Source organism: Cyprinodon tularosa, unplaced genomic scaffold (assembly GCF_016077235.1).
Source record: "Cyprinodon tularosa strain WSP-4 unplaced genomic scaffold, ASM1607723v1 ctg2, whole genome shotgun sequence".
Taxonomy (NCBI): domain Eukaryota; kingdom Metazoa; phylum Chordata; class Actinopteri; order Cyprinodontiformes; family Cyprinodontidae; genus Cyprinodon; species Cyprinodon tularosa.
Genome location: NW_024038733.1, coordinates 1,892,987 through 1,909,094, shown reverse-complemented (window position 1 = coordinate 1,909,094; position 16,108 = coordinate 1,892,987). Strand labels below are relative to the sequence as shown.

The 16,108-nt window shown below is 34.7% G+C and overlaps 1 protein-coding gene across 1 annotated transcript; it reads left to right on the top strand.

Annotated features, from left to right (window-relative positions):
- Positions 1–1,321: 1,321 nt before the first annotated feature.
- LOC119783090 (tumor necrosis factor receptor superfamily member 5) lies at positions 1,322–15,949 on the top strand. Its single transcript, XM_038284418.1, has 8 exons — positions 1,322–1,710; positions 1,811–1,933; positions 4,124–4,261; positions 4,469–4,562; positions 4,726–4,793; positions 8,660–8,773; positions 13,515–13,622; positions 14,971–15,949. Exons 1-8 carry the CDS (start codon positions 1,638–1,640, stop codon positions 15,153–15,155), a joined length of 903 nt encoding a protein of 300 aa, XP_038140346.1. The 5' UTR covers positions 1,322–1,637; the 3' UTR covers positions 15,156–15,949.
- The last annotated feature ends 159 nt before the right edge of the window (positions 15,950–16,108 follow it).

Genomic DNA, 16,108 nt, shown 5'->3' with positions numbered 1-16,108 from the left:
TGGCATCAAGAAACAACTTATGAAGAATATGTTTGCTAACTTAGCAAGGGCTAAATAATCTGAAAAACCAACACATTGAGCAAATAGATTGAAATAAAGTCAAAAATCTATCAGTCTGGAAAATTTTAAGCAGGTATTTTTAAGTTTTGGGATGCAGCTAACCTCAGAGAGACATTATGGAGAAACATTTAATGATGCTGAGACTTTGCAAGCATTGCATCCATCCATCAATCCACACACAGACACACACCCAAATGTGCTTCTGTGAGAATGCAGTGGCAGAGGTGAGCCACACCTGAGCGGTGTGGGTGATGAAGGCACAGGTGTTTTTATTGGAATAATGATTTCATTAGATGACTGGTAGCTAAAGATGAAAAGCAAGAAAGAAAGCTAAAAGACATATATGAATAGAACTTTTTAAAGTCATTCAAATTCAGTTTGTCTCATTCTAACCATCTCTGGGTTATAGAGTCAAATTAATAAACAGGGAGTAGGTGTAGAAGGATAAGAATATGTGTGATATAATCCATGTGTTGTTTGCAGCAGCATTCTGGAGACAAAAAATGTAAGCAATCTGCTGAACAGATTGTTGGTGGGATAAAAGGATTGATTTCAAAATCCTGCTGCTGGTCTATGAAGAAATCAGTATAATTGGCTCAAAACAAATTGAGCAATTTCTTAAGAAGGAACGATGTAGACTTCTCAGCTCTTTGGAGACCTGCTAACTAGTGTTCCCAGTACCAGAACTAAACAAAGTGAGCCAGGATTTTGTTACTATGCCCCTCAGCTCTGTAATGCTTTATTACAGAGGAATTATTCAGGACTGAAAGCATTCTTTTTACAGACTTTATTTCTCTCAGCCAAATTCAAAAACAAGCTTAATTTGAAAGTTTGTGCACACGTGAGGTATTTGACTTTGGTTCTCCTTGTATTAAAAAATCTGGGGGAAATATAAAGTTATTTTCTTGTAATATGTATACAGTCATTGTTTTTCAAAAGAGGAAGACAAAGTTGCATTGGTACTTTTGTTAATGTTCATGATTTAGTGACAGTAAAACAAGCAGGGCACAGAACAAGAGATATCAAATTAAATCTGCAAACATTAAGTTACCTGGGAAATCTTTTCTTGATCAACAGGACTAACCAATCATTCAAGAGACTCATTTCTCTAACCTGGAACAAGAACAACTTGTTTTACATCTGCAGTGTTACAGAAGTGCTTTAATGACGGTTTATTTCAAACAATGAAGGAGAGGGTGAACCGGGGGAGGAAATGTCTCAGTTACAAAAAGGGTTCAGCAGAAAGTGCGCCTTTGGTTTTATAGCTGCGGAAACAGACAGAGTTCAAGCCTCCAGAGAGACAGAGAGCTGGTACAGGAAGGAAACGAGGTCCGCCTCACAGAGACGTAAAAGCGGAGGGGAAAACAGCAGATGAGGGTCAGTGGGGCTTTCCATTGTGTAGGATCAGAAAAAGTGAGGAGGGAAAAGAAATCTGCTGCCAAAGCCAAATCATACGAGAAAGAGAGAAGAGCGTGTTTCATAGTAAACAGAGCTGGAGTTTAATCAGAGAGTGTAAAGGGAAACTGAAGGCTTGAACTTCTGCAAACAACTTAAAGGCTGTGATCAAACGCAGACTAATGGCAAATAAGGATTGCAACAATGAGAGGCAGTATTTTAAAGATGGGAAATGCTGTGACAAATGTCCTGCAGGTCAGTAAACATCTCAATCTTTTTTAAATGTTCTCTTTTTAGAGAAATTGCTCTACGAAAGAATGTATCCCTTTTTTTTATTTTAAATCTTGCTTCTCAGGAAAATTCGTAAAGGAAGACTGCAATAAAACAAATTCTACAATCTGTAGCTCTTGTCCCGAAGGGACGTTCACAGAGGATTGGAACAACCTCAAACAATGTATTAAGTGTACAAAATGCAGAGGTGAGTAGTAACCAGTTACATTCACTCAGTTACATTTACTTGAGTAACTTTTTGACAAAAAGTACTTTTACTGCACCATATTTTTACTAATGTAAAACCTTTAGAAAATGTCACTACTCTTAGAATTTGCAAAAATGTTTAGCTACTCTGTCCACTGTTAGTAAGGTCAATGGAAAATGAGCAAGCCTTGTTTTAAACTATAGATGCTCCATAAACACACACAGTTAATACGTCATGTTAGAATGAGCTTTTCTTTTTGTACACAAGCTTGCTTAGGATGAACCTTCCCTGAAAAGTTTGGAGGTCAAGCTCATTTAAAATAACAAGTAAATACTGTCAGTGAACGTACTTCATATGGTTCTGCCAGGTCTACATTACCAACTGTCAGGAGTGGTGTCATAACTTCTATGACAAACAGAACCTTTGCTATTTTTTAATTATAGTATTCATTTATTTTTATTATTTTCTTGAAGCCTTTGAAATAACACACTTTGGACAGAACTATATTTCGGTTTGTCTTATTGAAAAAATTGAAACAGTAAATCAGATTTTATGATGAGTACCTCAGTGCTTCTATAGCCTTTTTACTAAATACTTTTTTACTCCTACTTTCTTGGATGACTACTTTTTAAATTTACTTGAGTAAACATATGAAGTGGTGTTACTCTTAGTTGAGTAAAATTCTGTGGTACTCTGCCCTCCTCTGTAAACCTGTGGTCGGTCACACATGTTCAGTAACAGAACAGCAGATGAGTGAATCATTTTTCCCTGCTGTTCCCATTGCTCTATTTTTATTGAGCTGTGCTAATTATTTTGCAAGCTCAGCTCACTGCGCTGGGAATAAAAGTGTTTGGCCACATTATAAATTTCCTGTTTTTGTCACAGGTATTGTTTCAGATCATTAAACTGATTTAAATATCAACAAAGAGATCCTGAGAAAATTAGATAGCTGGGGAGGAATTTCTAACCACTGTTCTTTGCGGTTTGCTTTAATGGGTCACATTGATAGTTTTTGTGCATCAACCACTTGTTAAAGTACAAATAACTGCATCTAAATCCCATTCAATACCAGACTTTGACTATACCCTTGTCCAAAACCTTTAATTTATTCAATTTTGAAGATATTGTTTTTTTCATGAATGGAGGCCAGGACTGTCATTTTCATGATTTTTTACTTGAGGATAAAATGCATGATTTCCAAATTTAAAGCAAGTTGTCCTGAAACATAAAAGCAGCCTTAGACCATTAGACCACTGCAGGTATTACAGTGTGCTCACCTTTCCCTTATATCCTTGCTGTCTCAATTATTCCCAGAGGTCTTGGGAACTATCAAAGTCCTGTTTCTCTCTGGCAGTACTCTTCCCCTTGGAGCTCTACCATGGGCACAATCTTTCTCCAGTTTCTTTCATTTATTATTGAATCATGAACTTTGACCTTCAGCAACCAAGATCTGGAGTTCTTCAGTTGGTGTTTTGGCCTCTTTTTTAACCCCTTGAATGAGTCAATGATGCTCTCAGAGTCATTTCTGATCCGTGTCTTCTCCATTTGTGGATAAATGCTCTAATTATGGTTACCTGTTTAACCTTTTCCAGACTTGGGGAAGCGAAGGACTTTGCTCCTAATCTGTTCTAGAAACTCTTATCTTTGAGGTTGACTTCTTATGTGCAGCTTCTTGTGACCTCTGAGTTTACTATGCGGTCAGACAAGTTCTATAAAAATTGTTTGCTAACTTAAATAGTTAGTTAACATTTGTTAACTTACATCCTGGATGTAGCTGGTTCATTTTAACTAAAATATGGTTAACCAAAGTGAATTCAAAGGGTAAAAAGCTTCTGTTTATAAATTAAATCATCGTTTGAAAACTACTTTATTGAGTGACCTAAAATATTAAAATATGACAACAAACAGAAAAACCTATTAACTCTGTGACGTTGCAAGCAGTCTTACACAAAAATGTTTTTAATAGAAGTACAGATTCTAAAGCAGCAGTGGAACATTTTTTGTTTAAGCTAATTTGAAAGTATCTACAGTGTGAATCTGACTGGTGAAAATTTTTAGATGTGTAGTGTGGGTGGTAGTAAAGACAGTTTGAACTGTAACCCACCCACCCAGCCACAGTCATGCAGACAACTTTTAACACCTTCAAATCACAAGATAACAAGAGATAATCTCTATTTTTTAACTTTACAGCTACAAACATACAGAAGATTAGTAACTGCACCACTGAGAGGGACACAGTTTGTGAGTGTAAGTCAGGTTTCTACTCGCTGTCGGAGCACTGCGAGGACTGGACCAAGTGCCCTGTGGGTGAAGGAGTCAAAAATCAACGTAAGTTGCATAAGCTGCTTGGTTTCTTGCACGGCTTCTCATCACAGTGTATATATATATATATATATATATATATATATATATATATATATATATATATATATATATATATATATATATATATATATATATATATATATATATATATATATATATATATATATATATATAAAACAAATCTGCCTTCAGCTTTTTTTATTTTTGCAGCTACTTCAAAAAGTGACACAGTCTGTGCTCCATGTGGAAATGGGACCTTTAGCAATGTCACAGATTACTTCTCCCCCTGTAAACAGTACACCAGGCAAGTCTGACTCCATTTTTTTTTGCATCTCATATTAATGAATCTGAATATCTAGTGGTTAAGTGTGAGTGGATCAGTCACATATCAATACCTTAGTAATAAGTCTCTGGGTCACAAACTCAAACTGTTAATAAATTATTAATTTCTGATCTATCCTTTTCAGATGTGACAGTGGACAGGTGAAGACTCCAGGAACCCCAAAAGCTGATGCCATTTGTCACTCCAAATCTCGTAGGTGTAACTCTTGACATTTAAGCATTTGGTGCATTATTATTCATCTCGCATAACTGAGAATATTATCTTGTGGGGTTTAGCGGATGCGACTCTCTAGAACCCGGCTGAGCTTGAATTAGGAGAGGAAGTGGAAGTGACACAGAAAGGAAACCATTTTATGCAGCATCTGCAGTTTGATTTTTTCTTACAGGAGGTTAAGGCATATCATTCTTAATGTAATTAGCTAAGGTATGAAATCACATTTAAAGAATAAGTGTGAATACTTAGCTAATATTCTTAGTGGTAAAAAGGTGAAACATATTGCTTGGTTGCTTAGTTTTCTTTTCAATTTTAGGTGACGTGATGTTGTGGTTTGCTGGTTTCACAGCGTTTCTTTGGAAAACAAGCCTCTGAAAAGTGTGAATTCCTATATCAGGCTGTGAATGGTTGGTTAATTACTGATCAGTGTTTTAGGGATAAACTTAACTTCAACTGTTGTTGAGACGAATAATTTCAGATTGACAGGGGTTGAATTCTTCAACTTTATCTTACCTGCAAGGTACATCATAGTAACTAATGGTGACCCCTTGTATATACATCAATCCAAAGCACTTTACATTCTCCAACGATTTCCTTTTTATAGATAAATATGGACGAGCAATTGTTGTTGATATGTAGTCATAAACATGCATTACAGTTTTATTTTATTATTAGCATAAGTTGTCTCAGTTTGGCACAAGCCAAAACAATAAAATTTAGGCTTCACTAAACCCATCTGATGAACCCAAACCATTTTCAACCACATCTAAATTTTAGTCTTCTTAACACAAAAAGACTTTTTTACTTTAGTCATTTCTACTTTGTTAAATGGAAAAACCTTATTTCTGTCTCCTAAATTTGTGACTAACTGTTGCTCAAGCATTAATCACGTTGCTGTATTTTAGTGTACTAAATTCCTGATACCGAACATGATAAACAAGTGTTCTGCATGGTCAATAACACCAACAGACACAGTCCTTAAAATCAGGGTGAAAACACACGTTTTAGGAAAACTTTGGGTATTTTTTTGCTCATTGCTAAACTTCAAATACATTACATTATATATTACTATGGTCCTCGTAGAGGATTGCTGTGTTGATATATTTCTTATTTTTGGTAGTCTCAAATAATGGACTTCTATATGTCTAATATGACTAAGATTATGCTTTTTTTGGGTAGTTTCTGGTCTATTGACCTTAATTTTTTATCTTTCCTTTTCATCCTTTTCTACTTTAATTTTGAAGCTGCAAACAATTTATTTTAAAAACAGGTAACATTGTGCATCAATTTATTTCCCCTGCTAATTAAATTTTTCATTGAAATATGTTGTACAATAATCATAAAAGTACCCAATTATCACCTGTCATTTCCCTTCATTGTAAGATATTTTAACCAGACGCTATGCTACACACTTTTCTGCAACTAATTATGTTTTTAACCCTGTTTGGGGCTATTTGATTCTTATGAAAGAAATAATGTAACATATATTTTAAGTGACTTCCTGTTGATATAAAGGATTAATTTGAGTCACTTTGGATTGGCTGTACTGAAACTCAATCTCATCTCTCTGCAGTGTTACTCTAGACTGGGAGACAAAGTTATTCTGATTCTAATTCTAACATAACAACCTGCCATATCAACAGACAATAAACTGCTTCAAGAAGATTATTCTTAAATCATAAGTTTGTAAAAAGTATAAAAGCTTATAAGCAACTGTGAGCTCTAAAGAGCTTCTTTAACATCTTTCCCAGAAGCAAAATAAACTTCAAAATTAAGAATATATATTTGAGTCTAAACATGGAAATATAAAATAAACAACCTGCTTTATCCAGCTGATTTATGAAAACATTGCCAGACTCATCTGATTAATTGGGTAAGGAAAACTTACAAGGACTTCACATCTAAACATCACAATATTGCATAGTTTTGGTAAAGTGAACATAGTGATGCTGAAGGAAGTGCTTGAAAACACAAGAAAATATATCACATATTTACTTCAAAAACATTTGACTTTAAGATTTTCAAGTGGACTGCAAAAGTGGTTTCATACTTGAGATTTTTAAACAGGTCTTTGGGAGTTCATACAATATATTTTATAGTTTTTTTTTTTAGGCAACTGAAACAAAAATGTTATTTCTTTTGTTAATAAACCCTCGTTCCTACTGAAAATACTGGGTTAACGCATGTTTTTCACGCGAACAATCAGTGTTTGCCTCCTGGCAAAAAAAGATGGTTCTAACCTCTCACTGGCAAGCTGTGTGACCTCTATCACCCTGCGGATGTGTCTGGTGATACCATCAGGCTGAGTTAGCTTTGATTATGTCACTAGTGCAACAGAAATTAAACTATAGAGATCAACATGTAAGGAAGCCAGGGTGTAGTCAGTGTGCTTTACTGTTTGGGTCTTTTTTCTGTCCGAATCTCTCCCACCATGTTTATCGAATGTAAACAGAGTTGTTTTGGCTTGTTAGATCAGACGGGGCAGGCTCAGTGTTTTGACGTCTGTATGTCAATGGTATCACATTAATTACCGGGTCAACTCAGTTCTGGTGTTCCCACAGCATGCCAATCAGAGTCCCTTGCCAAGTCGTTTGACCCACGTAGACATGGACAAGTAAACCTGTTTTTCAGAAAGTGGGAAAGGGGTATAAGATAAATGATTAGTTAGCAAATATAGAAGATAACAATGGTGATTATTTTGGTTTTCAGGCCAGAAGTAATTCCTCCATTCAAACCACTGTTTTTAGCTACAGATGTTGTTCTCATTCAATTTTTTTTTATTTGCTGCAGCATTCCCAGTGGTGTCTCTGACATGAAAAGTTTGGTCAGGCACAAAAACTCAGCATCTGTTTGCAGCAACTAATCATTCTGTGACCCAGCCTTTGATCCGATTTAAATGAAAGATAAATAAAGTTAAAAAGGTTAAACAAAGATTGCATTAGTGCAAACTTTTCAATAAGTCAAATTTCAGTTTGTTAGTCCAATAATCCATGACTACTTACCATTCAGCTTTGTGATTTTAAGAGAAAATAATTAGAATAAGAGGTAATACCTTGAAGAAGAGGTATGCTAAAACTGCAGCGTTCTTCTCAAACTCGTTCGGTATGTTTTGCATATCAATTGTTCTGGAAGTTAATAACCTAAAACTGAAATAATTTATTTTGATAAATCTTAATCCAAAATATAAAGTTTCCAGCTAATTTACTTTGACAAAAGCTGTTACAAGTTGTTATGACATTGTAATTTAAACTGTGTTGTTCATATATATCCTTTTGATATTCGTCAATATTTCAATTTTATTCTTATCATTATTACCCCATTGTCTGTCTTTTATTTTCTATCTATTATCTATCTTTATTCTTGGAATATTGTCTTTCGCTTACGATTTGGGGCTTTTATCTTATTTGTTTCCCTTCACATTCCTATCTTAAGCAAGTAAGCAACAAAAAGCTTGATTTATTTCTTCAAGTAGTTAGAAATTCTCCTCTCTTAAGTCAATTATATAAACAGAAAGGTAAAAACTGCTGATAGCAAGATGTTAATAAGGCTGTTTTTATATCTAACATGCAACGCAGTTATTGGGGAGTGCTTTGTATGTAGTTTGTTTTATATTAAAATAGTGATACTTCATGGTGTGAGAAGGCATTAATTGTTTATATTTCTGTCAGATGCTGATGATTAACTCCCTTAGAAATATCAAATTATGATGAGAATAGATCAGCTCTTTCCTACTGACATTTTATGCCCAAAGCATAAAATCAAACCTTTTCACTGACGTAAATTGTTGCGTAAACATAAGCATCACTAATATGCATGTGGATCCCCTTTATCTGACTCTCTTTCAGCATCTGGTTGTTCCTGGGTACTGCCTGCAAGCCTGTGGGCCGGATTCGTGTTGACCATAGTGGTCGTGGCAGCTTTCCTTTTATGGAGAACAAAGCGTAGATCCTACAGAACAGGTTTGTAAAACAAAACACATTGAAATGGGATTAACTGCACTGATGTTTTTTCTGTAGTCAATATTCACACAGTGGATTTACATCCTTTGCAATAAATACTATGAGATTGAAGCAGTTGAAGGGCAGTGGTTAAAGTAAATCACGTTTTGATCGTTAATTTTCTCACTTTAACAAGTCTTTGGTGTTTGATGTTTGAGTTAGGTTCTTTTAGATCTTGCATAAAAGTAGCAGATCCAGCAAAAGAAGCAGCTAAACCCTGACGTCTTTAAAAATGAAAACAAGGATGATGAGCTCAGTAGATAAAACCACATCCTGTACAGTTTTAGCTTGACATAGTTCTTCGGCATAACGTGACGCACACTTCACAGGCAGCAAACTCATACTGAGAAGTCAATCCTACGTATGTGGCACACTTGTGTTGCCTATGATGTTCGGCTGACTCCAATCTTTATCTGACATTTTCTTTTGCTGTGGTGTGAAATATAAACGTGAATCTTATCTAATTCACTGCTCCTATTCAATGCAAAAAGTACAGCTGGTAACAAAGTTCACTGGTGCATACTTCTTGTTTCTTTATCTCTGCATATCTATGTTCTCCACATGAATAAACATGTTCCTGTCCACTTCTTCAAAAGGTTGTTTCAAGAGAAATTGCAGAAAAACAAAATTTCCTCAGTGTTGTGTCAGAGCAGGCAGTTTTGTTTGAAGAGATACTGAGAGCTTCTGTTCTTTGAAGAAGAATTTGCCAAGATGTGAATTTTATTATCTTAGTGTCTTCAAAAAATGAATATTTATTTATCCTTTATTTATTTATTTTTTTGTATTGCTGCAATAAAATATATTAACCTTGCATTCTTAAATGTATTGCCCACATTTATATCAATCCTTAGACGATTAGTTTTAGTTAAGATTTTAAATCAAAATAAATACACACTTTTTAAGATACAACAAAGGAAAATTTAAAACCAATAAAATGTGATGGGCAAGATTCTCAATCATCCAGGTTATAGTCATTTCAAAAAAGTCAAAAAACAAACTACTGGACTTTGTTTCCAAGTTTGAAGACGTTTCGCTTCCCATCCAAGTAGCTTTTTCTATTCAAAATGTCAGAATTAGCGTTGAATTCCAAGCTTTATAGAGTACCCCTAACAAAGTCTTGTTTTGGCATGCAAATTGTACAGGAAGAACAGGTTCCCCTCTTAAGAATGGGGAGCTGTTGCGATCTTTATTAGACTGCAATACACAATACTATATGCCTCTGAAAAAGGGGAGTCGGGGCAAGGCTTTTTTTCTCTCTTAACATAAATGGCTTCCTTCACACTTTTTACTTGTTTTTAACTTGTGTTTTTACTTTTTTGGAAAACCAATAAAACACATTTGCTCAAGTTAGATTAAAAAAGTATATGAACACAGGCCTAGCTGTCCTTAAAAAAAGACAGTTTTGATTATAAGCGAACTTTAGATCAATATAAGAGATTTTTTTTATGTTGTGGAGTCCCTTCGTATAATTTCTCCCTGTTTTCATCTCAGTCTGCTGAGAAAATTAGACTATTGGAGCAATCAGCTGTAGCTGTTTTTGGAGATTTATAGATATTTATAGACATGTTACCTAAAAATATCAAACCTGAAAACTGATCATTTATAACAACCTATGCAGAAAATACATTATTTGTTGATTGAACTTTTAGCATTTTTAGTTTTCATGGGTTTGTTTCAGCAAAGTATCTGTGAGAATTACATATTTTTCAGGTTCATGGTTCTGTGTTTTTGTTTTATCTTTAAATTATGTTTTTAATCTGAGACATTTCAGCTTGATTTAGCAGCTGAACATTATGACGTGTCGGAATACAGTACATCCTACATATGCTGGAAACATTAATTTCCACTTACTCTTCATCTCTAAAAACATATCTCCTTGATGTCACCTGAAAGTTCACCTGCTCAAATCAAATGCAGCTAACCGCTCATGCATGAAGGCAGTTCCTGACAACCATCAAAACAAAATCTAGCCAAAAGATATTAAAGAAACTAAAGTTTCTTTAATATTCAGGATTGCTTTTTAGAAAATAAATGAAAAACAAATAATGTATCTGAATCCAAATACAGTGAATGCAATAATGTCATTAAGTTACAGATATTAAGTCTTTAGTTTCGCCCCATATTGGGTTGTGGAGGTACTGCATGGAGGTTGTAAATGTATTTTCCATCTTTCTTGTATAACAAATTAATCAGGCATAGTTTAATTTCCAATGTTGCTTAAACTATATATATAAGAAGAGAACAATCCTATATGTTATGCTTAGACAGACACTAAATGTTTACAATAAGACCTGATAACTGTCAAGTCATGTTTGCTTTATTTTGTGTTTTCAGAAGGCTTTCTAAAAGCCTCCAAGCAAAATCGGTTAAATCTTTTTGGTCAGCCCCTCAGACCTCCTGATGTTAATGCTTTTTCAGCACCGCTCAACTGGCTGTAAGACACTTTTGCACTTACCCTCACATATGGGGAGCAGACATGCCCAGGCGGTCCAAATTGCTCAATCTATCCTTCAATGCTGGACTGAAAAACTTTCAAGGCCCCAAAAGTAATTATTCAGAATAGCTAGCTCTCTGGCAACAAGAGAAATATGGTATGTGCTATCAGGAAGTTATTATCAGTGAACAAATGAATAACTTTATTTCCAACAATCTATAGAACCGTAGGTATAATCAATCGTATATAGCTAATTTTATGCATAAATTATTGTGAAATGGATGGATGGATGGATGGATGGATGGATGGATGGATGGATGGATGGATGGATGGATGGATGGATGGATGGATGGATGGATGGATGGATGGATGGATGGATGGATGGATGGATGGATGGATGGATGGATGGATGGATGGATAAAAAGGCCTAAAATAAATCGTTATTTGAGGGATACCTGTGTGATACCACATTTATAAACAAGAGAAATGTTAACTAATTTAATCACCCTGATCATCTTAAAGGAAATTTTACTGTAGCTGCACATTATTTACATTTTCTTAGGACTTCTTCAGAAATTGCAACATTGTGGATTTTTCTCAGATCAATGATTTCACAAATTTGGACTTTTCATCCCTTGTTTAAGTGATAAAAGTAAACAGAAATCAACTGTTTGTTTTTGCTACACCTTTTGGCATAAAATAAAAGTGCAGAAAATACATATTAATCTATTCTGAAGTTTTATTCATTGTTACTTAAAGTGTCAATAGACTTAGGCATACAGTATACTTACGTTCAAGGGTGATTAGGTTTTTAATTGAATACCTCCTGTGACACCCTTGTCTTAGTGGTTTCCCGCAATGAAACCAGACACTCTATTAAAATATCCTTTTGTTAAACTAGCAGAGAGTCATAGCTTCTCAGCGTCGTGTTTCTCTCTGGGTTACGCTAGAGATAATTTCACATCAAATGCTGCCATTTTTGTATGATGAATGGGCGAGACTGGTGTTTTGAGTCAAATGTGACCAAAGTGTTCCTGAAAAATGAAACCTCAGAAATACGAGTCTGTATTCAGAATGAGGGAAGAGGAGGGTGTGGTTGCTGCAGAAATCATCTAAAAGTGTAGTTTCGGTTGACTATTGAGTCATCAGAGACAGAAAGCTATTTTTTATTTATGGTAATGCACAGTCTAAACCCTTATTAGGACGGAAGTTTAAGGAGTTTCAGGGCATTTGCATCAAAGACATAGTCCCAGTTTTGAGTAAGGTTTATGTGTGTGGAGAAAACCATGAATGAGTTATGTTGCTACACATTGTTTCCAGACCAAATGGTAGAAGTTAAAAGTTGTTAGATTAATAAGATCTTCAGCTGCTCAGCTAAGTAATATCTGATGTTGGTGAAAGCTGACTGATGTTGTATGAGGGGCTGAGCATAGAAAGGGGAAGTCAAGGTATTGAATCATTTCTCTACCATCCTCAGGACTTTTTGAAAATAAAAAAAGAAAGAATGAATCTTCTGGAACATTTAACATCTATGGTAGATAAGGTCATTTGCATCGTAAAGAAAAAGCGCAACAAGTAAAGAATACAAAAAAATCCACTACATGAAGTCTGTGTAAAAGGTTTCCTTATTGACAATAAGGTGTAGGCTTATTGCCTGTAAGTTTGGGGGGTGGGGGGGGGGGGTTCACCACCGGATGTAAGCCCCTGTATACCTCACAGACTGAAAGTCAGGGGTGAAGTTCCCGTAAACAGAACCAGTTTCTGTCAGTAAACACCCATTAATCTGATTCTGTCTCAGTAAAAAGTTGCAGAAAAATCCAGAAACAATTTGGTGTCTTTTAATATCTTTCTCTGCTTAGTTTTGAGTTAAAACGATTTCAACGTTTTGTGCAGAAGTCCCTTTGTTAATACTGTGAGGGCTTGATGAGTGATGACTTGATATTTTTAACACAGTGCATTGTCTGGATAAAGAGAGTTAGTTTGCTATGGAAGTTAAAATCACTTTCAAAGGAAAGTCAGAACTGTTGCCAATCTGACAACCTGAACACTTTCACTTTTTTGTCTGAACAAATGTGTGAACTGAGCTGCTACTATTCAGGTTTAGTGTGGAGCTAAGTGACTAATGGTGCTGCCGAGTTCATCACTGCGTTTATATTGCCTCCTAGAGTCTGCTTGTGGCAGTTAAAAGTATCTGATCTGTTTTTGTTTTTTTTTATATAGAAATGTCTGAGGCTAACTTGTCTATGTTTTTTTTTTTTTTTGTTACAGGCAATGTTAAAATGGAGGAGATTTTTTCTAAACAGCCTGCTCCACCAGAGCTTCTGTCTCACTGCCAAGACAGCTGCGGCGTCTGCATATCACCCCAGCCTGATTTAGGTAAAACAAAAAAACAAAAGGGGGGCATATACGTGTATACACTCAAAGAAATAATTTTATTTCTGTAACACATTTCACTGAGTAAGACATTTTATACTGTAGATAAAAATAATGTTTTTCATGCCTTTATTTTTGACTATTAGTATTATTTTCTAATTACAGCAAAATGAAAACATGTCATTTAAGTTTAGAATATTATACCAATAAAAAAATGTTAGATATGAGATTGCTGAATTATTATAAGTATTTTAAATACCTTCTTACAGTTATGTTATTAAAAAATGTACCTTATAACCTGAGAAATTTTGCGTTTTTGAACAATATCAATATGATTTGCAACATATTTGTCTACTATACATCCATAAAACTTATAACACTTGCTCAGTCTTATATTCCTGCAGTTTATTGTTTTAGCTCTGTAATCTGAGACTCTGAGTCAAACCCTTGTCCTTTGTTTGATCACAAACTACACTAACAATGTACTGCAGGGTGGAGCATTATCTATCAATGAGACAAACATTAAAGACCAAGATTTATTGACAAATTATCATACGTCTCAAATAATCAAATTTCTCTCTTTAAGTTATTTCTGAAAATAAATTTGATTTTTCCAGTTTCTCTTCACCTAAAAAAAAAAAGTCAGATTTGCTATTTATTGGCCAAATTACTTAAAAATGTATTTTTTTTTTTTTAAATAATTGAGTGTTAATAGTAGTTATATCCAGTTTAGAATGAGGAACATTTACAATGTTACCGTCTATTATTTAATCATTTTTTTTCTTTTACATTTTAGCTTTATAAGCAGTAAACTACTAAAAGCCAACTTAATGATAAATGTAGCACATCCTAATGTTTCTATATAAAGCATGCAAATAGAATTTAAAATGTGAACATTATTTCTATGATTATAGAAATAATTCAGCTATTAATTTAGAACACTGAGTTTATATCTCGTTACCAAAATTGTTGTTGTTTTTTTTTGTCTTGTTATATTCTCATCGTAAATGTTAATGTAAATAAGCAGAAAATCCTCCTTTTCATCAGAAATCAAGTCTAACACATATCAGTCTGTGTTTAAATAATCTGCACCATGTGTTTCATGTACTGAATTCAGTTACTGAAATAAATCAACAGCTTAATAATGTATTAGTTAATTAATTATAAATTAATGTTTTGTTGTTTTTGTACTGTTACTTCCTCCTGGCTTAGTTTAAATTAACCCTGTCCAGATGTTCCCCCTTTGTCATATTAAGTGTGCCAAAAAAATCCTGGTTCATGGTATTCAGCGGGCTGTTTTCTTCTATACCAGATGTATTTTCTTATTCTATCAATCTGTTTTCCTCCTCAGATAATCCTGGAATCATCAACGTAGATGAAAGCTTGGTCAGCAGCTGTACCATATGCCCGCTGCAATCGGATTGCAACACATCCACCACACAATACTACACCAAAAACTTCCTCAGTTTTCCCTCTGAGCCCCAGGAGGATGAATGGTGGGGTTTTAAAAGCAGCCAGAAAAAGGACACCGACTGATGGAGCCATTTCTGGCTAAGAAATATCGCAGTGACTGTTTATAAACATGGAGCATATTTTACTTTCAGTTTAGGTTGGCATTACTTATAGTTTTCTGCCACCTGCAGGACTTGGGTGAAAACTTCAGATTATGTAATGAAGTATTTCTCAAAACAGCTGATTGTGAGTAAAAAAAGCAGAAATTGTAGTTTAGGATAGATTAAGCTCTACAGAACAGGGATAAACAGATTATTTTAGCTAAAAAAAAACACTGCCTTGTATAGATTGTATATGTCTTTGTCTTTAACTTTCCCTGTTCGCTGCTGATTCAGATGATGAACTGCAAACACACAATAGCACTCTGAGAAATGAGAAACAGCTGTGTGGACATGGGCGAATCCCTGAATGATATTCGTTTTATTTTTTTCCAACAGTTTACTGTAATAATATCACCTACAAGATGTTTTCAAAGATGCAGGGAAACTGTAAAAAGGGCTACATGTCAAACTCTTAAACATGATGGTGTTTTTTTAGATTTAGAGAAACAAACCAATCAGTGAATCTGTGTAAGTTTGTTCCCTGCAGTTTCTGACAAACCTGAACTCAATGACAGATTTTCAGCAATTGTTCTGAGTCCATTCATTGATCCCCACCTTACTTCACGTGTCAATAAAATTGTTCTGCTAAATAGGTAAACAGGCAATATCTTACCTTGGGCAGAGAAGTCATGGCTTTTTCATTGCATCTAAATACTGATTAGCTTTTTTTTCTGAAAGATGTATTCAATAGGTTGTCAATAAAAACGGAAAAGCAGACTTTTGCTTAGTTGTCTTTTTTGTCGGGAGGTAATATATCAGCTATTTAAAGTAGCAAATGTATCCTTGCAAAAACTTGTACACAGCCACTAGAGTGGATCCTCTAAACAACCATTTTTCATTTTGGGTAACAAAAAAATCTCATCTGCCCTTAATCAT